The sequence below is a fragment of the Leguminivora glycinivorella genome, chromosome 13 (genome assembly GCF_023078275.1).
Source record: "Leguminivora glycinivorella isolate SPB_JAAS2020 chromosome 13, LegGlyc_1.1, whole genome shotgun sequence".
Taxonomy (NCBI): Eukaryota; Metazoa; Arthropoda; class Insecta; order Lepidoptera; family Tortricidae; genus Leguminivora; species Leguminivora glycinivorella.
The window spans coordinates 12,657,486-12,682,407 of NC_062983.1; the positions used below are offsets into that span (position 1 = coordinate 12,657,486).

General features: G+C 38.4%; 1 protein-coding gene across 1 annotated transcript in view; it reads right to left on the reverse strand.

Moving 5' to 3' along the window:
* LOC125232731 (fibropellin-1-like) overlaps nucleotides 1–2,930 on the reverse strand; it is a 557,970-nt gene extending 555,040 nt beyond the window's left edge. The window contains exon 1 of the mRNA XM_048138489.1: nucleotides 2,771–2,930. Within this exon, the coding sequence (XP_047994446.1) occupies nucleotides 2,771–2,772 (2 nt within the window). The 5' untranslated portion in view covers nucleotides 2,773–2,930. The remainder of the gene's footprint in view (nucleotides 1–2,770) is intronic.
* Nucleotides 2,931–24,922: the final 21,992 nt, after the last annotated feature.

Here is a 24,922-nt window from a genome sequence, read left to right on the forward strand (position 1 = left end):
GGCAATTACCTACCTATTATGCTCATGTCATAATTTAATATTGATAATTCATTGTATTTTGACACTTCCCTGATTTGTATTTGCTAAAGGTATTCTTTGGCTTACTCCTATTTAAATAAAAAGACCATTCAATTATAAGTAGGTACTTAATAAAAATAAATTTATTAAATAAATAAAAAGTTACTATTATGTACAATCTTAAACAAAAAAAATTCAAAAAATAAACCTAAAGTACATATAAAAAAATAAATAAAACTAAATTAAAATATATAAACTAATCAAAAAGACAGGTTGGTACTTACTTCAATATGGTGGGTGATCGTAATTTACTCTACGTCATTTTAACAAAACAAACTAATGTATTCATTTACAAGTTTTTTACTTTTATTTCCAGTTTATATGACCTTAAGTGACTCAAAAATTAAAAGAAAGACGCAACGCAGTTTGTTTACTGCATTATTATGACCGACGTATGTCAAAGGCATTCATAATACCTACAAGTTTTAAACGTAATAAATACAAGAGCTGAGGTAAAATCGGTACCTAACGTGTACCATATGGCATTAAAATTCTAAATAGGCCCAACGCGTACAAGTTTTACAGAAATCCTTACAAGTTTTTTTACAGAAATTCTGATGCATCTGATTGACGTAACTGGTGACTTACAATGCATAACGTATCAGCATTGCGATACAGCGAGGAAATGTCGCCAGCTTCCTGGTTTGTTATAAATAAATTTAATCTATCTATTGCTATTGAGGTATTAGGGCCTAGGAGTACCACGTTTAACGGATCGTTGTAAATTTTCATATATTTAGAGTCACAAAGTTGTCATTTAAATAAAATACTCAATAATATTCTAGTTTTCGAAACTTTATTAAACAACAAGACATTTTCAGGTAGAAGGTATCAAAATATTCACACGGGAAACAATTATTGGCAAAGTCACGACTGAATTAGTGATACTCCTATATTGGTATAAGTAGTTATTATAGGTACTTTATTATTGAAAGTAACCGTGTGACAAAATGTAACCCAATAAAGCCGGTACTCTTGTGCGAATCACGGGACCGATAAAATTAAACCAATTTGCAATCATGGTTGCACCCCGTTATCAGGACTTAACGTTTAACTACAAATAAATGTCACAAATATATTTACGCGCAAATACCTATATTAATTTTAATTTTTATACAATCAGAGTTTGGCTGGCGAGATGTCGCTCGACCGCGTAAAGTGGAGTGCTCTTGTGTTGGAGGACTTGGAGGCTCACATTGGGTAGTCGCGCCAACAAAGTAAGAGTTTTTCACATTGATATTGATAGAACTGAAAAACATGATAGAATTGAAAAAAAACTAGATTCCCAGTAACTGGAACTCGAAAATTTGTGGAAAACGGCGCTAGAACCTGTTTCTAGCGCCGTTTTCCACAAATTTTCGAGTGACGAAACCGTGCGCTCGAAATTCAGAAGTCGAAGCCAGTTCGCTGTACCTAGTGGTTAGACACTACAACATTTATGTAGTAAAAGTATACTAGATGAGTAAGTAATACAAGTATGTATGCACTTCTATTGCAGGCTATACCGCTAGGCACGATTGTTTCTTAGGTCACAAGCTAGCCATGAAATCGCACCGTGCGAATTTCACAAAACAGGGGTCGTGTCCCATGTCTCGTCTATTTCCTCTATAACTAGGGCAAGTTGTATATATCATTTTTAATTTAGGGACTATATATAGTGATATTAGTGATAAACTCTCTTGTACTATAAAAACTTCGTATGAGATTTGGGGGTAGGTAGTGCGGCAAATCTAACAACATATAATTAAGTTAGGGCACTGTAGGTCTATTAATACATCATGTATTTTCACATTATTGTTTGTGTGACTGTTTGTTGCCTAAATAATTAAAAAAAAAAATATCAGCAGAAGTGAAGAAAAGGCTGAAAAATTCTGAAATTATATTTAATAAATTAAATTTTTTTAAATTTTGAAAATATGAAGAGGAATTAGTTTTCATAAATAAATAATCTTACTTTCGAAAGGGTGGGAATGAAAAAAACCGCATCCAAATAAATCTAGACCTTAGTCATAGTGTTGAATTGGTGCCGGTCAGTAAGGTTGCCGAAGCTCAACGTGGGGGGTCGCCAACGCGCATTGTAACCCTACATGTGTTTGCTGCTTCTGACCTACTATTTTAAAAATGACCATCCTAAATATGTTTCTACATACCTACCCCCATGATCCGTTATACTGACCCAACGGAAACAGATACTTAGCTCCTTTTATGTAGGTATGTAATAATACATTTTTTGTCACCTAATACTTACCTACACAAATTAAAATTCAAAACATTTCATAATGTTCACGATAATATGAAAACTATCTACTAAAGTTTAATTGTAACCTACGTGATATCGAGTTCAGACATTTGTTGTTACTTAGTTGTTTTATATAGGTAAGTCAGTATTAAACTTATTCATCCAAGCTATGTTAAGACGTAGGTGGAAGATTTCCGAGAAAATCCCAATATTATTGCGTGAGTCGGTATGTACATGTAGGCAAATAGTACATCTTACTCGGGCTCATAAGTCTCAGAACTAAGAACCCATTGCTCCAATAAATCAACAAAACACAGATGCAGTTTCGTTCTGATAAATGTCGCCTCTGTAATTAAATGTTAATTACCGGCTAACCATGAACATATTACCACCATTAACAAATCAATTAACTTTATACTCGTAAAGCCTACCCTCGTTCAGAATAAAACTCACATTTTAGCGCAGTGTAGCAGCAAACCTCCAGCCGAAACACGAACCACTTTCAACACTCACAAATCACACTTCGGATAAAATACACCACTCATCGTATTACGAATACACTCGCGTGCGCGAGACAGGCCGGCGCGGAGACAACCGCCAGCTACGACTGACGCCGGGGTACTGAAGTGTTCAGTTCGCAAAGTACGGAAAATGGGAAAAACGACAATCGCCTATCCCATCCCTTTTCCACCACTTAACGGTCTTGCACCTCGACGAACTTGACGCGCGAATTATCTCCCTTCATCGAAATTAAATTACTTATAAGTTGAAGCGGTTGAGGTTTAACGTTCAACAATACCGCTATTCGCCGTATTGTTATTCAATAATTTTAGGCGTTATACTCTACCGTGTCTGAACAATGCTTCAAGAGTAAGATGGCATTATGCGATATGATACCGATCAGTCAGTGTCAAACATGAAGTTTATTCAAACAAAAACATCATATTTGACATCAACATTATGCGATCCACATATCGTATGTAGTTCTAATATTTGATGTATATTATAGTGCGAATCATACCGATCGTTTTAAGATAGTTACTATGTTTTTCCCCTCACTAGCTCGGAAACACGTGTTTTGTCCTTTAATACCAGCGGGTAAAAACGCATTTTATTCACAAGTGGGTAAAGTAATTTGACCTGGAATAAAGTCAAATTAACTGCTTTAAAATTGATAAAAGTAGGTGAATCTAGTAATAAAGATGATTTACCACCTGTGGAACTACTGGAAGCAGTGATCAACGCATTTTTTGCGTTGTAGTTTCCTCGCTATAGTGAGGGGAAAAGTGTTGTGTTACACTCGGGTGCAAATGTATTTTACTTCTCGTGTGTTAAAAAAGGTTCAACTATAGAATCCTTTCACTTGCTCGTTTTTCAATTCCACACTCGGCGTTAAAATACAACTTTGCCCCCTTGTATAACAAATAACTATTATCCTGCTGATCAGTTTTAAGCATTTCCGTAAACTAAAATAACTACAACTCATACCTACAAAGTCAACTAATACAAGGTTAAGATGCCTATTTGTACATTTTATAGAAGGTGTCTATGTTACACAGACTACATGCAAGCGCTAACATTTTGAATTTTAAAACCGCAAGTAGGTTCGTAATTTAAAAATGTAAACCTAGTTAATATAACTTTAATGTAGTTTGTTACTTTTAACTAGGTACAAAACTATTAACATTAAAAAATAAACTTGCGGTATTTATTTAGTCTTCACCACGTTGCGAATTTTAGTGGTCCTAGGCTCCTACCTAATACCGCCGGCCACGATTTTGCGCGACATGCTTCGGCGGCGCCAACTATTAAGACGATACAGGAGGGGTCAATTATCCATACAAACGCTCGAAGATAGAGCAATGATTTTTTCAACACATATTACTATTGTTTTCATCTGTTTCGGGCCGTTTTGATTTTTTTGATATTTTTATTTTTAAAGACGCTAGAGTCAATCAAAAATTTCCAAAAACGGCCTTTTTCATTATGGCGCAAAAAAAGGTGTGATACTCAAGATTGGTAACAAGTAGCCAAAAAAACTAAACGGTCCAACACAGATTATTTCATTGTTGTTCAGATTCTCAAATTTCGTTACGATTGATTATGTTTTGAAGGAGGAAACAGTCGAGAGCGGAACCTCGATTTTAAAGATTTTTTCGTAATATCTTTTAACTGAGTTGTTCTTAATGGACAATTTTTTTTTCGATAAATCTAGCTAATAACACTAGTATATTTAACTAAAATTCCCAATTTGAAAGGCTTTCCATTTTAGCATTTTCGCTCCTGTAGCGTCTTAAGTATTTATTTTATAGATAATGACGGTCAAGGGACGCATTCTGTCCCGACTGACAATGTTTTCTGCTTCTCTTATTCTCTTGAGCAACTCAAAAAATATAAATATAGTAATTACTACCCTAACGTGTTTCTCTGGCAATTATTTTTACTGTTAAAATTAAAATACACGTGTAAAATTTGTAAAAATACTCAATTAGAAAGAGGAAATAAATCATTTTAAATTTTAGATTAATTACCTTATACTTCAAAGAACTCAAAATCACAATAGTACATTATTATCGCGGATGGGAAGTACTGTAGCTACTTGCAGGCTGAGGATTCGTTTAATTAAATCCGAAGCCACCAAGTAGCCTTCCAGCCGAGTTATATACATCTAGTACTTTTCTCAACATATACAGGATATAGTTGTTAATTTTAGACCGGCAACTATTTAATAAATGTAACAGAAATTAAAAAAATTAAACTTGATATTGAAAGTACATACCTACTATTTTTAAATTATTAATACCAACTGATCAAAAACACATTAATGACCAACTTATTTTTTAAATCAAAGCAGAAATATTAAAAATATTATGTTTAAAACTTTAAATTACTTATTATTTATTTTACTTATTTTTTATTTATTTAAATACCTACTCCGTTTGTCCACTACATTTGTTCTCGAAGGCTTAACGTCGTAAGAAAGAATCTTAACTTATTAGTTAATTTTTATATTTATTTTTATATTCAAAATTAATATTTATTATTGAAATTTAAAATAATAAAACTATAGTTTAATAATTATTGATATGGAGATAAAATGTGTTAAACAATGTATTAATCAATCATTACAATGATTAAATATTATAAATCTACTTAGTCTTTCAACGAATGGCGTACTAAAAGGTAATAATGTAATTTTATATATTGGGTAACGTACCTACTTTCGATATCAGTTGAATTTTTCTGATAGGTATCTGCTTTATTTACAGAATTGGTCGAGTTATCCCGATAGTTAGTCCCGAAATCAAGACTGTAATGCTTTAATTTTTTTTAGTTACTATAATATAAACCATGCACTTCGCCTTCTAATTTTTGCCCCGGAAATCCTCCCTTAACAGAGCAAATATTATTTCACGTTCATTGATGAAAATATGATATTAGGCCACAAGAGCTCTTTTATTCCTTTTTTCTTTGATTCGTAACATGATTAAACAATAATAATATTTAAATTTTTAAAATATAAAACACATTAAGATATAAATACAACGGGATTGTTCAACTAAAGAATCTGTCCCCAAAACGTGAACTAGAAAAATTTACTGGTTCATCTTTTAGGTTGGATTCCAATAAATGAATCTTGCATCAAATTAGTTCGTTTAATTCATTAATATTGTGTCCAAAACATGAACCAAATAAATTGATTCGTTCAAGTTTTAGGTAGCGGTTTAAAAAATGAATTTTTTTTTGATATTTTTTAAACGATTGCTGTTTTTAAATATTGTACCTAAACCATTTTATATTAATACCTATGCATGTACAATAGGGGAAAAGTTGAACTGTTTCCTACAAATGCTACTTTTGTTCCCACCTGTTCATCTATTGGAATTACATCTTTCATATATTGGGCACATTATACTGCCTTTATGCTGGTTCATCTATTGGGGTCAAATCGTTCAGAGATAGGGCACTCTGTTCAACTACTGAGAATTTTAGGTATAATCATATTTATAAAATTACTGAATCATAATACGAGACCCGAAAGTAGCTTCTTATAAACTCAATTAAATGCTGTCTTCTTCTTCTTCTTCAACCTAGCGTTTTCCCGGCCTAGCGCCAGGGTCCGCTTTCCTGCTCAGCCTTCTCCACTTTGCCCGGTCTTCGGCATCCTGAGGTGAAAGATTGTTCTCTTCCATGTCCGCTGTCACGACGTCCAGCCAGCGCTTCTTAGGCCTACCGCGGCCGCGTGACCTAGGGCCTTGGACGATGAGGTTGAGGCATCTGTTTCCGACGTAGTCTACCGGTCTGCGGCGTATGTGGCCATACCATCGGAGGCGACTTTCCTGCAGCTTATCCGCCACGTCACGGATTCCGAGGCTGCCACGGATGTGTTCGTTACGTATGCGATCTAGTCGCGTAACGCCACACATCCACCGCAACATCTTCATCTCTGTGACGTGAAGCTGCTGGACATGCCTTCCGAGAGCAGGCCAGGTCTCGCTACCATACAGTAAGACTGGTCGGATGATGCTCTTGTACACAAGACCCTTAAGCTTCACCGGTATCCTGGGGTCGCAGAGGACACCGGTTACTTCTCGCCATTTTGCCCAAGCAGCGCTAATTCGGGCCTGGACGTCGTGATCGATTTCGCCTGATTCGTGCAGCACAGACCCAAGGTATTTGAATTTATCTGTTTTCAGAACAGATTCGCCTCCTACCGTTATGGGGTCGGGGTCTGTGCCGCCACATGCCATGTACTCGGTCTTCGCAACATTTAGTTTCAGACCGCCGTCCTCTAGCGCACCCTTCCATTGGTTCACTTTGTGCTCCAGTTTCTGTTTGTCCTCATCTGTCAGTGCAATGTCGTCAGCATACATCATAAGCCATGGAGATGGTTCATGGACTTTTGCTGAAACTACGTCTAGCACTACACTGAACAGAAAAGGACTCAGGGCTGAGCCTTGGTGAACACCAACTGTGATCGGGAATGGGTGAGTGTCGCCAACGGCGGTCCTCACTATGGATTCCGAGTTGTGGTACATGTCTCGGATAATGTCAATATAGGTTTGTGGCACATTCTTCTCCTTCAAAGCCCACCAGATTACCTGTCGAGGTACGCAGTCAAAAGCCTTCTGTAGATCCAGAAAAGCCATATGCAATGGCGTTTTCTTTTCCCTGTAGGCCTCGACTAGCATTCTTAGGGCAAAGATGGGATCTATAGTACCACAGCCAGGACGAAACCCATACTGACACTCCGAGACTGTGCACTCTTGCCGGAGCCTAGAATCGATGACGCGTTCGAAGAGTTTCATGGTGTGACTCATGACCTTAATACCTCGGTAGCTTCCACAGTCCTGTACACTACCTTTGCCTTTATAAATTGGTGTTATAATGCTCAATCTCCATGAGTTGGGCATTTTGCGGCTGGTGAGGATGCGGTTAAAAAGGTCAGTAAGTATGATCACACCACGAGGACCCATCGATTTCCACGCTTCAATCGGTATGTCGTCAGGACCCACGGCTTTTCTGTTCTTCATGTTGCGAAGGCAATTTCGCACCTCGTCTGGTGTAATAGGGGCAACAAGTCCAAGATTGGGGGCAGTTCTGGAGGAGACACATTTGCGTGTTGCGTATTCAGCAACTCGTTAAAGTAGCTACGCCACCTCTCCTTAACCCGGAATGCGTCGCAAACCAAAGTACCGTGGGTGTCAGTGATACACAAACATTTGGTTATGTCTTGTGTAGACTTCTCCCGAGCCTTTTCCAGGCGAAAGATGGACTTTTGGCCCTCTTTGGTCTCCAATGTGTCATACAATGGTGACAATTGGTCTTGCCGGGCTTTGGCAACGGCTCGCTTTGCGGCAGATTTAGCTGCTTTATATGATTCGAGGTCTTCAGGAGACTCAGTCTCTTGCCACTTTTTAAAAAGTGTCTTCTTATCCCGAACCGCCTTCTGCACTGAGTCATTCCACCACCACGTCTCCTTGTCGATGACGCGGCCTCCCTTGGACGTGCCGAGCACCCGTTTACCCAGGGCGCCGACTGCTGACTGAATCTCAGAGTACTGACTATCAGCGGACTTTTCCTCACTTGAGCGTAAGTCTAAACTTAAAGAAGCTTCGTGGAAGTCATCCCCTTTTGGTCCAGTCAGCATCCACCACCTAGTTCTGGGTCTACGTCGCTCGGGTACTTTCTTCTTTGGCATTACCAGCATGTCCATGACAAGGATGCGGTGTTGCGATGTGAGGCTTTCGCCTGGAATAACCTTGCAGTTAGACACTTTGCCGATTTGGCTCCTTCTTATGAGCAGGTAGTCTATCTGGGTGGAATGTGACCCACTCTTGTAGGTTACGAGATGCTCAGGTTTCTTTTGGAAGAAAGTGTTCACGACAGCCAGATCTGATACGAGGCAGGTGCTGAGAATTGAATCTCCCTCTGCGTTCGTACGACCGTAGCCGTAGCCTCCGTGGACACGTTCAAACCCCCTTGAGTCCTCACCTACATGCCCGTTCAAGTCGTGGAGACTATGCTCCACGATTATGCTCTCTGAGTTCGGAATGCAACGCAGAACGTCCTCTAACTTATCCCAGAAGGCCTCTTTCTCTGATTGCTGGCAACCGACCTGGGGGGTATAGGCACTGATAAGATGTGTAACAACACCTTCTATCAGTAGCTTCACCCGAATGAGTCGATCACTCAACCTATCGACTTCAAGGAGACCTTTCTGAAACTCTTCAGACAGTACTACCGCTACGCCATTCCTCCCTGAAGGAGACCCGGTGTAAATCAGCTTATACCCTTGGCCGATTTCACGTGACTTGTTCCCCTTCCAACGAGTCTCTTGCAGAAATGCTGCATGCACCCTGCGTTTCATCAGGTGCAGGCTGTATCACATAAAAAATTAACATTGTTGAAAATGAGTTACATCATATAGAAAAAAAAATTAAAAGTTAGGAAATTCGCTTAACTGTTCGTCTTTTGGTGATTTCACACTACTCAATAAAACAAATTACGAAGGTAAGATTGACGTACGGAATTCCAAAATAAGCACTCTTCGTTTATTTGTTATTGTAAATAAATTCCAAACGAAGCTTACACGTGGAATGGAAATGTTTTCCGTCAACAAAGCTACAGTGAACAGTGTGTGCGAATAAACTCCTTCTTTTGATATTTCTTTATTATTTTTGTTTCACTGATACAATTATTAATATTGCAAAAACGGTGTATTAGGAATATTAGGATATTAAGTAACACTGACTAGTTAACTACCGATAAAGTTTAAAAAAAAATGTTTACTGGAATAGTTTACACTGGTATATTAGTGGTAACAATATTTTTATCTATTTAAAAAATATAACAACTAGTTCAATCGGCTCACATTATATTTTATTAACTAAGTAGGTAACAGCAACACAAAATAAACAATACTAGTTCATGAGTTTCATGACCATCAAACTAAGGGAATTCTTATTTTTGTCATAAAGTAAGGGAAATATGTACTTAAGTAACGGACCCAGTCATGGACAGTTTAAGATAAAATTTTGCCTATTTTTGATATTTCACTGATACGTGTAAAATTCTACCGCTAAGCGTGTCACTTAAAACTTGAGTGTCTTATCCTTCTTTTACATTTCAAGCGTATTGCAGAATTGATACTCCTACTGGTTTCTTCATAGTTAACAAATTAAAATGAGGTGTTTTTTCTCCAATCATGGACGGCAGTTCTCCAGTAATGGATCCCCCATTATGGACAGTGAAATATGTTTAAAATTTTGCTTTTAAAGCCAACTGATACTCAATGAGTCAATTTTATATACCCCAAATAAAATTAGTTTCAGTTAGGTATTTTAAAATAGGATTATTTCTTGTAAATTTTGGTTTCGCAAATTGTTTCTTGTCCATCATAGAAGGTACGCAGTTATCGAGTTCCAGTTACGGACATTCGCAAAATAACACTACTTATTTCTTTATATTTTTGGAGCAACATACTAAGTATGTTTTATATACCTTATCTCATGCAGTAAGTAAAACTCACTCAAGTTTACACCGAGTATTATTTTTTTATTATTTTATACATGAACTCGACTCTCTTAGCAACATTATTAAGAATTCGTCCTGATATTTTTTTCAGTTAACTGATGAATTTCATTCTGCCGCCAAATCCTTCAGAAATAACCGAATGAAATGAAACTTCAAAATTAAGCAGCTCTATGACTCTAGTTTATGGTACATTGCCGTCAATTTTTAGAAACTAATTTTGAATACTTATTTTTAAGGATTTTTGTTTTTTTGTCCATAATGGTATCACCGTCCATTATAGGGATTTTACATTATGTGAGTTTTGTGCTAAAGTTTCTAAAAACATTTTTCAGGTTTATATGTATAGGTATGTACATATTAGTTTAATACCTAGAGGTGAACTGGAAGAAATCTTTCTAAGGGATAAGTTCACCTTTATACCTTTTTAAATTTATTTCTTATTATACTCAATATTTGTTAAGTAACTATCCATAATTTCTGCCGACTACATACGTAGCAAAATACTTGTCACATTACTTTTTTGATTGCCTGAAAGCGTAACGATTTTTATCACGTCATTTTTAAAATATGTGGAGTTTTATCGGTAACCTGAAATCCTTTTAATTAGATGATTATAAGGATTGACCCATCGATCACTAAATCTAACGTCGCCAAATCTCTCAGGAAATCTCGCTTAGCTTGGGATCGCCATTCAATGGAGTTATATCGGATATCAATTCTGGTTAAAATATATGTTACCTCTATAGCAAATATACCTAGATACCTACATAAATAAAGTATAAGAAAAAAACGTACCGCGGAAGCATCAAGATAAAGATATATATGCTCGATTAATTGGCGGCAGGATTTTGCGTATGTACCGACACTGATTAGGTAGATACATTTTTAAAAAAACATTTGATCAGTAATAATGTTATTTGGGTGATAGTTATTGTCTAAACTGATGGTTCTAAAATGTTTAACGGTCTGGCTCAGTCGGTAGTGACCCTGCCTGCTAAGCCGCGGTCCTGGGTTCGAATCCCGGTAAGGGCATTTATTTGTGTGATGAGCACAGATATTTGTTCCTGAGTCATGGATGTTTTCTACGTATATAAGTATGTATTTACCTATTTAAGTATGTATATCGTCGCTTAGCACCCATAGTACAAGCTTTGCTTAGTTTGGGGCTAAGTTGATCTGTGTAAGGTGTCCCCAATATTTATTATTTATTTATTTATTTATTAAATTATGTGTCGAGAAATGGCAGTACGTAAATGCACTATGGCTACTAATGTTACTTTTACAATAATCCTATCACTTCAAGAAAATGACAAAAAAAAAGAAAATTGAAGGATTATAGACACATAATTTTTGATATTTAATTTCTACTAATTCATGCCACATTGTAAGTCAACCTCGGGTAAAAAAAAAACACAGTTACATGATACCTTAAATTAAATTTTCGCCAAACTGTGAGACAGTTTGTTGGCGTAGCGCTCAATTAAACTTTAAACTACATTAGATTAGGTACTTTACACTAAGATTAAGATAACAACATTGAAGTAGGTATATATATAGCAATTGTCAGTCTACGATAACAGAAACTTTTTTTATGAAGGTAGATAAATTATTAAGTGTACAACATGGGGCTTAAAACCCGTTATAGTTGGTAGGTTTATACTACAGCAATAGGCTCAGCTGAGCATTCGTGAATGCTATCATGAGATCATGGCTTGCATAGACTGTACGCCATAATAGAATACGCTTCAATACATACAACCCAATGCCGGCTCTAATTCACTAAACACCTAATTCACTAAAATAGCGGGCCAAGTTTCACCCGTCCGTAGGAATTAAATACCACTATTCCTGACCCCTGCCACGTGACCCGTGGGTAGTAAATGTGCAAAAACCTAGCAACCGTATTGTCTTCCGATCTCAAGGTTCTAATTCCATGCAATAAGATAGATAAATAAAAATTAAAATAATATAACAATAAAATAACTTTCAAGACATACTTAAACGGGCAAATACTACGTCATTAGAAAAAAAACTAGTTGACTACGGAACCCTAAAATGGGAAATCCAATTCAGCATGGGACGAAAACATACATACATTTTTATACTTCCCCTTTTTGTACGTGATATCAAATCAGGCTATGAGCATGAAACTAAGCGGAAACACATACAGTTTCTTTAAATATATTATTATTATTTGTCTTTTCCAGTTCTCGGGACCATGGGGTCCCGGACTTTTGGTAGGCGTGCATGGGGCCGAAGCCAACAGCGCAGAGGCCCTTTAAAACAGTTTAATATAAAGTAAAAGCGGTCAATGCTCATAGCTATGGAACAATATCAACTTAATGATTACAAAAGACCAATAAATCATAAAATTCAAACAAGAAGCGTTACCAAGGAATCAAGTCATCGCAGATTGTTAGTACCTAAAGTCTGTAACTATTATGGAAAACGTACTCGAAAATACTTAGTGCCCACGATTCTAAATAAAGTACCAGATCAGTTAAGATCGTGCAAAAACATGTCAAAGGTGGTGTATAAAAAAACATTTAAAAAAATTTATTTACTCCAAACCCAACATTAAAGTTGTTGTCGTTGATTATTTTTACTTTTATATGATTAGGATTCTTGGATACCTTGGGTAGGACATACTTGCATGTTTAAATTACATACTTTTTTATCATTGTATGAAATACAAAATAAGTGGTTCAACATAAATGGTGGAGGGTAGAATAATTTTCTGCCAACAAACTGCTGTGCAGTTTGGCAGATAAGTACAAAACTTTGTTGTAATATTTCATTGTTTATAACGAAATAAAAAAAATAAAAAATGTGACACTAGTCGGCGATTGTCCCTGTCCGCACTATAGAATGCACCCAAGGAAAAGCCCCGGTTAGTGTAAAACTATTGCAATGAAAAGAAACAAATTATACTGGGCTATTGGGTTGAAATGTTAGTGTGCTAGTGACCGGTCTATGGCACCTGCCTTGATCATATGTTTTAAAAACACGAAAAAATAGGCAGGCGGTGACTCGCCAACTCACTATATGGGTCCCCGAAAACGGCCGCTCGCACGGAGGGACAAGGGGACAACATAGCGTTAGCGGCTCAGGGTGTGGAGAGGTGTGCGCCGCTTTCTACCCAGTCTGTACGAAACAGCCACTGTGCCAACTCGCGTCTTATGCATATTTCACTTCCACCCTGCGAGCATATAGCTCTGGCACCCCACTCTGGACGGCCGGTTAAGGCAAGCCAGAGGTGAGAATCCTGCGGCCCCTGCTCAGTGTTCACTCCAGCCGGCCAGTGAAGGCAAGCCGGAGGGAGGGGCCTGACCGAGTCTCGGGGGCATGGGACCCAAGGGACGCCACTTCCCATTCAGCTCGCCACAAGCTGCCCTGGGGGCTTATTTACACGTTGGGCGCCAGTGCTACGGTTGACGGCGAGATAGAATAAAACAAACGAGTTAAAATAAAGAACTGGTTTATTCTCGCCGTAACTCCGCGTGAGCACACGAACAAAGGTCGTTAGGTGTGGGTTCGTAAGGCCGATACTGATTTTGCTCCGAGGTCAGGTCCACCACGCAAGTACTCCCCTGAAGCTGCTGGTGTCGTTGCGGGCTGAAGACGGAACGCGCCGAGGGACGTCAGCCGCTCCGCTCCGGATCTGCCGGAACTTGTGTAGAGGTTCCGGAACCGTCGTAACCCGGCCTGGGCTGTAGTTCCAGCCGTAATATGGCTCCCCAATTGGGGATTTAAACACTAAATACAAACGTTACTTGGTACTAAACGAGCACTAAGACGTATTAGGAATTAAATAAATTTAAAATCACGCCGGCTACATGTATAGTCGCGAGCTTTGAGCAAAGCGAACGTGCGCCGGCGCCGATGTCTCAATCTGTCTGCCCCGAGCTGTGAAGCCGCGCGGGTGCGGTGGAGTAAGGCGCGGGGCGGGGAGCGCCACCGGCCGGTTTTACAACGAAGGAATGTCGCGCAAGGTAAAGTGCGCAATGCATAGGTCAGGATCAGGATGCAATTATAACTTAAATATTACGATTTGAATGTATCGCTTTTAATTATTCGTATCTAGTATAAGCAGGTAAGTGTTTCTTATGAATTAATTACGTTTATATTGGAATGTAAGTTAGCTATGAATCAATAAAACTTCTTAATATATATGTAACCTAGGTTACGTAACGTATTTACGTTACAATTATTATTATTTGGAGCCCGTCGTGTCCCACTGCTGGGCAAAGGCCTTCCCCCAATTTTTCCACTGATCTCTATCCAGTGCTATGTCTGACCATTCCTCCAAGAAGGAGTCCAGTTCATCCCTCCATCGCCGGCGGGGTCTGCCGGATCCCCGATCAGAGTTTTCGGGCTCCCACACTGTAATGAGTTTGGCCCAAAACTCAATAGGCATTCGGCAGACGTGACCAGCCCAGTCCCATTTTAACTTGGCCGCCTTGCGAGCTACATCGTCGATTTGAATTTTAGATCGTAGCGTGGTGTTCCGGACTCGATCCACCAATTTGACACCTAGTATGCTACGCTCCATGGCGCGTTGGCAAACCCCGAGTTTGGACTTCTGAGCTTTAGTCAAAGACCAAGTCTGTGCACCGTAGGTCAGAATAGGGAGTATGCATATGTCCATGAGCTTCCGTTTGAGTGTCATCGGAAGATTACCTTTCATAAGATGTTTCATGGACCAATAGCTCCTCCAGGCGTTTTCAATTCGTCTTTCGATCTCTTTTTCTTGACGTGCCTGGAGGGAAATCAATTGGCCCAAATAAATGTACTCATTGACATATGCAACATGTTCTCCATTTACCTCTATCCTACGTGGTGTGCTATTAGTCATTAGCTTGGTCTTTGACATATTCATCTTCAGTCCATGAATCTCGAGGCTCGCAGTGCTTAGTTCTTCAAGCATTTCTTGTAACTCGGAAGCGGTTGAGGAGAAAACGACTATGTCATCAGCGAACCGTAGATTGGTTAATCTGCGTTCTCCGACGACGAGTCCCTTCTCTCCCCAACTAGGCGCAAGTTTTCCGAAGACGTGTTCCAGAGTGCTGGTAAAGAGTTTCGGCGATTGTGGGTATCCTTGCTTAACTCCTCTCTCTATTTTGAAGGAAGGGCCAGATGATTGCAGTTTAATGGCGGCGGTACTATTTCTGTATATGTTGCTCAAGAGATTAATGTAAGGTGGATCTGTTTCTTGGTCTAACAGGGCAGTAAAAATGGATTCGTGTGTGATTAAATATATATTTTATAAATTACCTACAAAGCTTTTATCAATACAGTGCCATCAATATAGTCAGCCAGCGTAGACGAGGGTAGTCTGCATTGTGCTGCTTACCACATTGAACACATAAATCAGAATCCTACTTTATTACCATAGACTAAGGAAGCATGACAATACAGCCATAGAGATCGTTTCTGTACCGTTCCGATACCGGAACTTGAGTAGGATCACAACCCCGATAAGGTGTAGGCAATGCAGTATCTTAACTAGGCAATACCTTAGTATGTATAATAGGTGTTACATGTTTATAAAGTTTTACGTGGGCCCCGTGGGGTGTGGCAAAGTCCTTATAACTAGGATATACAATGTAGAACTTAACCTTGCATAGGTACTTACTTACATAACAATATATTAGCACGATACCAAATATGTCATTTACGGATTACTTAGATACTATTTTATTTACACCCTATATATATAGAAATCAACTCAGTAATGCCTCAGATATTATATGTTTTAAAAGAATTCGTACGCCGCGTTAAATAGTGTATCAGGCGACCGATTTGACCACTCTAATTCGTGTTTTTCGTTCAAAATGTATGTATACGTATGTACTTAATACTTAATAAAGATACCTACGAGTACATAGCCAATACAAGCATTATACTCGTATAAAGATTCTCACTCTCTGCTGTCGCTCATATTTAAATAGCAATTCATAGTTTCCGCAGATTTTAAAGTTACGAAATCGAGCGCACGTATTTCAAAACTGAAAATCAAATCCAGATTCGCTTACTCAATAATATACTGACAACTTACATTGTTGTCGGAAGTATTCCCTGTGAAGATGAAATATGTTATGGGTATTAAGGGGGTCCGATCATTTCGTGGGTGCTTATGCTTAGTAACCAGGTACGGTGTAGTGGATTTTCCTCCACGTGTAAGATTACGAACCTAGTAATAGAATTCTTAAGGAAAACATAGAAATAGGAAAAAGGAAACTTGTATTTTCTATTGAGTTCCTTTGCTATTCTCCAATTTACAGGTTCCGAAAAAATAGAATAAGTAGTTACCCACTCTTATATACACAGAACAGGAACGAGAAAAATTCAATGAAGCCTTGAAGCAGAAATCACCCAATCTAGCAGCTTCTTTGCCAGTCTTAAAGAATCCGCTGGTACGTTTCACTGGCATTACCCCTGATTTGACTAACGATCAAGTAGTAGAAGCGGTATCAAAACAAAACAAAAAGTTAGCCGATAACATAACAAAACAAGACTTTATCCTGAAACCCATTCGCACCACCGCAGGGCGCTCCGGTACGACAAGAAACATCATCATGGAAACTAGCCCCGCCCTATGGAGCGCGCTCATCAACACAAAAGTTAAGATTGGATACCTACAAGTCTTAGTCTTAGACCAGTCACCGGTGTATCAATGCTTTAAATGCCTAGGATACAATCACAAGGCAGTCAATTGCCCCAACTTAACCAACTGCGGCTTTTGTTCAGAAAAACATGATACCAGAAGCTGCCCAAATAGAAATAACATTCCAAATTGCGTCAACTGCTGTCAAAAATATGACACAACAAGCTGTCACCCAGCATACAGCCAGGACTGCCCTGAGTGGAGGAAAGCAGATAAATTAGCGCGAATGACCATTAGATACTGCTAAAGGCACTCAACGGTATAGTCCAGTGAATAACAACACTCCGCAACCCACTTCAAACAACAGAATAAAGTTTCTACAAGCCAACCTGGGTAGAGGATATGCGGCAACACATGAATTCAAGCAATATCTCACCTCACAAAATTACGACATAGGGTTCATCACGGAACCATACGTGGGAAAAGACAACATTCTAAAGGCTATAAGCGGCTACAACCTATATCAAACTCCATCAACCGGCAACAGAGTAAAAGCATGTATAGCTATCAAAAGTAACATTGGAGCCTCTCTTGGTCTCACTCAGCATTGTACCAGCAACCTATGTACAGTACAGTTAAACTTACGGAATTCCAAAATTCTACTCACAAGCGTATACATCGAACCTGATGAAGACGTATCTAACACTCTTCTACATCTGGAATTATACTTACAAACAAACAGGAATGCCAAACATATCATTTGCGGCGACTTTAATGGCTGGCACACAACATGGGGATCTACCAGGAATAACCAAAGAGGAATAGACATTTTTGACCTCACCATAGCAAACGATCTCAACGTATGCAACACCGATTCAGAGCCCACTTTCGAAAATTCATCTCAAGGACAAATCAGATCATCAATCATCGACCTCACTCTCGCAGCAGGAAATATCACAAATCGTATTCAAAACTGGAAAATTAACCACGACGTGACACCCTCATCTGACCACCACGCTATTGAATTCTCATACTACCTAGAAAATGAAACACCACGAAGAAATAAAACGAAAACCACCTATAGATACAATACCGATTCCACAGACTGGCAAATTGTGACCACCAAAATAAAGGAAGAAATGATATCAGCAGGTCTGGAAGACCCCGACTTAGATAATTTGGATGCAAACAAAATAAATGAATATATTAAAAATCTTAGCCACGTTATCTCACGAGCCTGCGATATAACCATCAGAAGAAAATCAAATCACACGAAAGCAATATGGTGGACGGAAGACCTCACCAAATTGAAAAAGAGGGTTATTCACTTGCATCACCGCACACAAGACCTAAAAAGAGGCAATAAAAATCTAGACAACATAATCAAAGAACAACAAGAAGCTAGAATCGAATATGTTACGGCTATTCACAAAACATCATCAGAACACTTCCGTAATTTCTGTTCAAATCAAAGTCATGAACATGTTTGGACTCTTACTAATAAACTTCTCAAAGATATTCCCCAGCCGCAACCCACAACAACTTTAAAAATATCACCAACCGAATACACTAAGACAAGTCAGGAATCAGCTGAAGCCCTCATGAATAAGCCCTCAAGAATCTTTCTGCGTCGCGCCTTTGCTCTGAGCGGACGTGCTGTTGTTCGGTTGCATTTATTCATTTAATTTTGTAAATAGTTTTATTTTAAAATTGCTTTCCGTTTTCTCGGTCCCTCCTTGTCTGTCCTAGGCTTGACCCCATAAGGGTCGGCGGCCATATTGCCTGGTGTCGGACTTCCTACTCTTGCGCAAGTGTGATGTGTGAAATCGTCATAGATACCTACCAGTGACAGACAGTGTTAAGTGTTCGCGGTGACTTTTTGTATCAACGGGAATATTTTTATTTTTGTATCTTCGTGGGATTTGAACCCGGGCTCGCTGCGTCGCAGCCGAGCGCGCTACCGCGGAGCCACGGACGGTTGAGCACCCGCGGTCGAATTTAGCATACACCTCTAGTCACAACCAAGCGGTCCCTGCATTTTGAACTTTAACGCATAATACAAAGAGTCGATTTGCAAAAATGAAGTGCGAGGGATGCAATAGCGATGTTGCGCTGGATGCTTCGTTACAGTGCACGAACTGCGGCAAATACTACTGCCTAATTTGCCTTAATGTGTCACCAGAGCAGTCAAAGGAGTATATAGTTAAGATCAAAAGCTCGTGGCTTTGCTCATGTTGCACGTCAGTAACTAATCGTCGACGGAGAAACGATTGCACGCCGGTGAGCAGAGCCGTGTTTTCTTCAAGCCAGGGCCCTAGGTATGGAGAAAATATAGATGATTCTATTATGTCATTGGACGGAACCTTAGATGATTCAAAACTGACAATGTATGCACACGGCAACAGCGAGATAGTAAATAGGGATCTGCTCGTGACTCCGCCTAACACGCTCCTGTCGTCACCAAGTTCCTCCTCCCTACCACCTCAGCATGGCGAGATATTGAATAGTATCCTCGCTAAGGTAAACGCGCTGCAAACCCAGCTTGCGGCCATACAAGGAATACAAGCTGACATGAATCAGATTAAAGCGGATGTGGCAGACATGAAGAAGTCCCTTGACACAAGACTGGATGAAATGGCAAGTAGAGTTGAGAGTATCGAATCTAGAGTCACGGGTTTAGAAAAATGCACCGCTGAGGTGGAGAATTTAAAACTAAGCGTAACAAACATTGTGTCAGAATTGCGTAGCAATGAACAGTGGGTTAGGAGGTCGAACATCCAGATTAATGGAGTGCCTGAAGGCAAGAGCGAAAATCTGTACAATGTTTTGAACTCATTAGCGACATTGAGCGGCTATCCTCTTAATGTGGCGACGGATGTTGATTTTGTGACCCGCGTCGCTGTGAAGAACGACACTGATACCAGGAAACCAAAACCCATCATAGTAAAACTGCAGGCTCGCTATAAAAAAGATGACTTTTTATCTTCCCTGCGTAAGCTGAAGGATCTTAGAGCGAAGGACTTGGGTTTTACTAATAACGACTCACGTATATACATCAATGATCATCTGTCCGGATTCAACAAATACTTACTTAGACAGGCTCAGCTTAGAAAAGCCGAAAAACAGTATAAGTACTGTTGGGTTCGAAACTGTACGGTAATGGTGCGAAAGACAGATAATTCCCCAATTATTTATATAACCAGTGAAGAGGCTTTAAACAAAATTACATAAGGGTCACCCCTCCTGTACCTATAGGTCTAATACTTGTAACTTTTGCATCATATATGTTTAGAATGAGTTTATATTGCAGAAACGAATCTGTTATATTAGTATTTCTATTTTATATTATTAATTTTGTTTTAGTAGTGCCTTGTTTGCAAAATGTAACTGATTATATTATACCAAATAAAAAAAATAATCTGTTGGGATTTTCGCTAGTACATATTTTATCAGGGGACCGAATTTTACCTAAGAAGATTTCTCATAATATTTATATTATCACCCATAATTGCTCAAATGTCTCTTAGTTTTTACTACCAAAACGCTCGAGGTCTCAGGACAAAAACTATTGAATTTCTACGAAATTTGATAAAATATAATTACGACTTCATATGCATTACCGAAACGTGGCTTGTGCCAGGTATATTTGATTCGGAGCTATTTGATTCGAGGTACAACGTTTATAGAACAGACCGTGACTGCGTGAAGCTGGGGGTGACGCGGGGGGGCGGTACGCTGGTAGCGGTGCGCCGCGAGCTTCGGGCCGCACCATGCCCCGTAGTGACACTGCCAGACGCCGATATCACAGGTCTCGATATTACGTTCACTCAGGGGCCGTTATCAAAAAAACTTAGATTATTTACCTGTTACTTCCCTCAAGGTAGAGAGCAAAAGGACTCCCAATCAACATTTTTCGAATATTTATCCGATTTGCATGTTAATTTCTCTGACGATATATTTCTAGTTTTGGGCGACTTTAACATCGGAGATGCTGTATGGAGTCGTCCTGATGGGATATCGTATGGTCTTAATTTGGAAAATCCTCATTTTAACGTTCTCACTAGTCAATTATCCGCACTTTTGTGTTTCTGTAGTTGGCGACAATATAATCACATCCCTAATAAAAATGGCCGTCATTTAGACTTAGTCCTCTCTAACCGCCAGTGTAACGTAGCTAGTGTGGATCCTCTTGTTCCAATAGATACCCATCACCCAGTCTTCGGTGTTAAGATTGATATTGGCTCGACTGGGTGTCATTTAAAGCCAGCTCCAAGAAAAATTCGTCGTTTTTTTGCTGCCGACTACACAATTATTAACTCTAAATTATGTGAAATTGATTGGGAGACTCATCTAGCAACTGGTGATATCGATAGTTCCGTTGATTGCTTTTATTCAACAGTAAATAAGATAATACACGAATTAGTTCCTTCCAAAACCGTCACAAAAAGTAGTTTTCCTTCCTGGTATTCACAGAAACTAATCACCTTAGTGAAGAAAAAAAATAAAGTACATAAAAAATGGAAGATTTACGGGAGGCTAACTGACTACAATGACTTTTCAAATTTACGCAAAAAAATCAAAAGCGAAGAAATTTCTTGCTATAACATATTTATTTCACGGGCCGAAAGTAATATAAAAAAAAATTCAAAATCGTTTTGGTCGTTTATTAAGTCAAAAAAAGATAGTAGCAGTATCCCCGATACCGTCTATTTAGATAATGACACGGCAAATGATGGACTTAGCACGGCTAACTTATTTAACAAATTTTTTCACTCTGTATTCGAACCGATGCAGTCTCCTACATCTAGTGTCAATAGTCCTCAAACCTGTATCATCAATAACATTCGAATCAACGTTCCTTTAGTGGAAAAATACCTTAAAAATTTGAATGAGTCAAAAGGGAGCGGCCCTGATGAGATTCATCCGGTATTTTTGAAACGCTGCAGCAGGTCACTCGCATTACCTGTATGTTTACTTTACAGTATGTCTCTTAGATCTGGATCCTTGCCGAGGGTTTGGAAGAAGTCTATTGTTGTACCCATTTATAAAAACGGAGATAAACATAACATTAGGAACTATCGTGGCATCTCTAAGTTATCAGTACTCCCAAAACTTTTAGAAAAAATAATTTATGACACACTATACCCAACAGTAAGGCCTATGTTGATAGCGCAGCAGCATGGTTTTATTGATAAGCGTTCAACTGAATCAAATTTATGTGAGCTACTTGACTATGTCTTAAATGCAATGAACAACAACTCTCAAGTAGACGCAGTCTATACAGATTATTCAAAGGCTTTCGATAAAATCTCGCATTCTGTGTTATTACATAAACTTGAAAACTTCGGTATTCATGGAGACTTGTTACGTTGGCTTACGTCATACTTGCGTGACAGAACTCAGGCTGTTACCATTAAAGGATACACCTCTAGTTTCATCCCTATCACATCTGGAGTACCTCAAGGCTCTCATTTAGGACCACTTTTGTTCAATATATATATTAATGATGTTATTCAATGTTTTTCTCACTCCAAAGTACTACTTTATGCGGATGATACAAAAATTTATACTGTAGTGAAATCCGAAACTGACTGCCTAAATTTGCAGAATGATCTCAATAGATTAAATAATTATTGTATGTCCAATCATCTTCATTTAAACATAGATAAATGTTCGATTATTACTTTTACGCGAAAGCCTAATCCTATTAAGTTTAATTATAATGTAGGTAACCAGAATTTAACTAGAGTCACTGAGATAAAAGATTTAGGTGTATATTTGGATAGTGAAGTTCAATTGGTAACTCACATTAATAAAATAACTTCTAAAGCCTATAAAATGCTTGGTTTTATTTTTAGGCAAAGTAAAGATTTTAAAAGTCCTACAACGTTATGTCTTCTTTTTAATGCGTTTGTAAGGCCGCACTTAGAATATGCATCAACAGTCTGGAATCCTCACTTTTTAGTCCATATTAGCTCAATAGAGAAAATTCAAAAAAAGTTTATCAATCGTCTGAAATATAAATTCAAAACTTCGAAACTTAGTATGGATACCCTACAAGTAAGAAGAGAGAAGAGAGATATAACGTTTTTGTACAAACTATTAAATAATTTAATTGATTCGGAATACCTAGTCAGCAAAATATCATTAAGATGTCCTAGTTCTCGAACACGGTCCACTGGCTTGTTATCCGTTCCATTTAGTACAAAAAGGTACGTGAACAATAAGTTTTTGGCACGAGTCTGTAAAACATACAATGATAAATATTCCCAAATTGATTTATTTCAGCTTAATTATAACAGATTTGTTTCTGTCATCAAACAGTTTAGATTAGAAAATAATGTTAATAATAGGTAGTGTTTTCTTTCTTTCTCCCCACTTTTAATTTTTTTTTATTTTTTACTTTGATAAACCTAAACAAAATTTTGTCATGCATGTTATTAGTTGTTAATCAATCATTAACACCTGTTTGTCCTGCTAGATTGTAATATATAAGTACAGTGCACTACTGATGTACAACTTTCTAAATAGGTATAGTTTTTCAGAGCAAAGGAATTGTGTGTTAGCTTATAAGTGGAAACTGTTTTGGCTCATGATTTATTGACTATGTTTAACTTTTTGTATTATTATATGCTGTTTGTTTCCCAAATAAAGAAAATAAAAATAAAGAAAATAAAAAAAATAAGTTCTTCCCCGACGACAACAACTTAAAAGATAATTACCAACAACAGACCCTCAGAACTTTGATAATCTCCCCTCCAAACGATAATAATGATAGTTATTTCACACAAGAAGAGATAACAGAAACGAGTAAATCAATGAATTCGAAAAAAGCTCCAGGAATCGACCACCTCACACCTGACATATGTTATCATTTCATCGATACATACCCCACGCTCTTCACCCGACTCCTCAATCGCTGTCTACGACTTTGCTACTTTCCAAAATACTGGAAAACTGCATTTATTAAGACTATCCCGAAGCCTAACAAATCCGATTATGCCGACGTCGCCTCCTACAGACCCATCGGCTTACTTAACGTTTTTGGTAAAATTTATGAGAAACTGATAGCAAAAAGATTAACGCATCATATGCATACTACTAATACAGCAAACCCAAAACAATATGGCTTCAAAGAGCAAAAATCAACTACAGATGCAATAATCCACGCAATCGACATCATGAAACAAGCTAAATCTCAAAAAAGTTAGTGGTTGCCATATCACTTGACATCCAAGGCGCATTCGATCATGCCTGGTGGCCTGCACTATTTATACGGCTAAAACACATAAATTGTCCGGCAAACATCTACAAAGTTATACAAAGTTACTGCTCAGAACGCACAATATATCTCAACTACGCTGATGCAACCTCCACCAAAACACAAAACCGAGGCTGCGTTCAAGGATCAGTACTTGGACCTATTATATGGAACCTTATTATGGACAGCCTGCTAGATACATACCTCCCAGATGGCAACTACATCCAGGCCTATGCCGACGATATTCTCCTCATCTGCACAGCCCGAGACAAACAACAATTACAAACTAACGCAAACCGTATCTTGCAACTCATATCACGTTGGGGCTCGGAAAATTACCTTAAATTCGGACCAGAAAAAACACAAATGATCACCTGCACCCCTAAAGCTAAGACATGCACACTTTTTATGGATAACATAGCTCTACAATTTTCGAACAAGTTAAAACTGCTTGGAGTAGTAATTGATGAAAAGTTTAAATTTACCAGTCACTGCGAGTATGTCATTAAAAAGGCGCAGAAGTTATTCGGCAAACTATGCCATTTTATTCGCCCTACATGGGGTGTTCACTCCGCCAATATATCTATAATCTATGAACACGTAATTGAACCCACTATAACGTATGCCGCGGAGATTTGGAGTAGCGCGACTAAATATAAAAAAGTTACCAACGCCCTACTCAGCCTACAAAGAGGGTTTG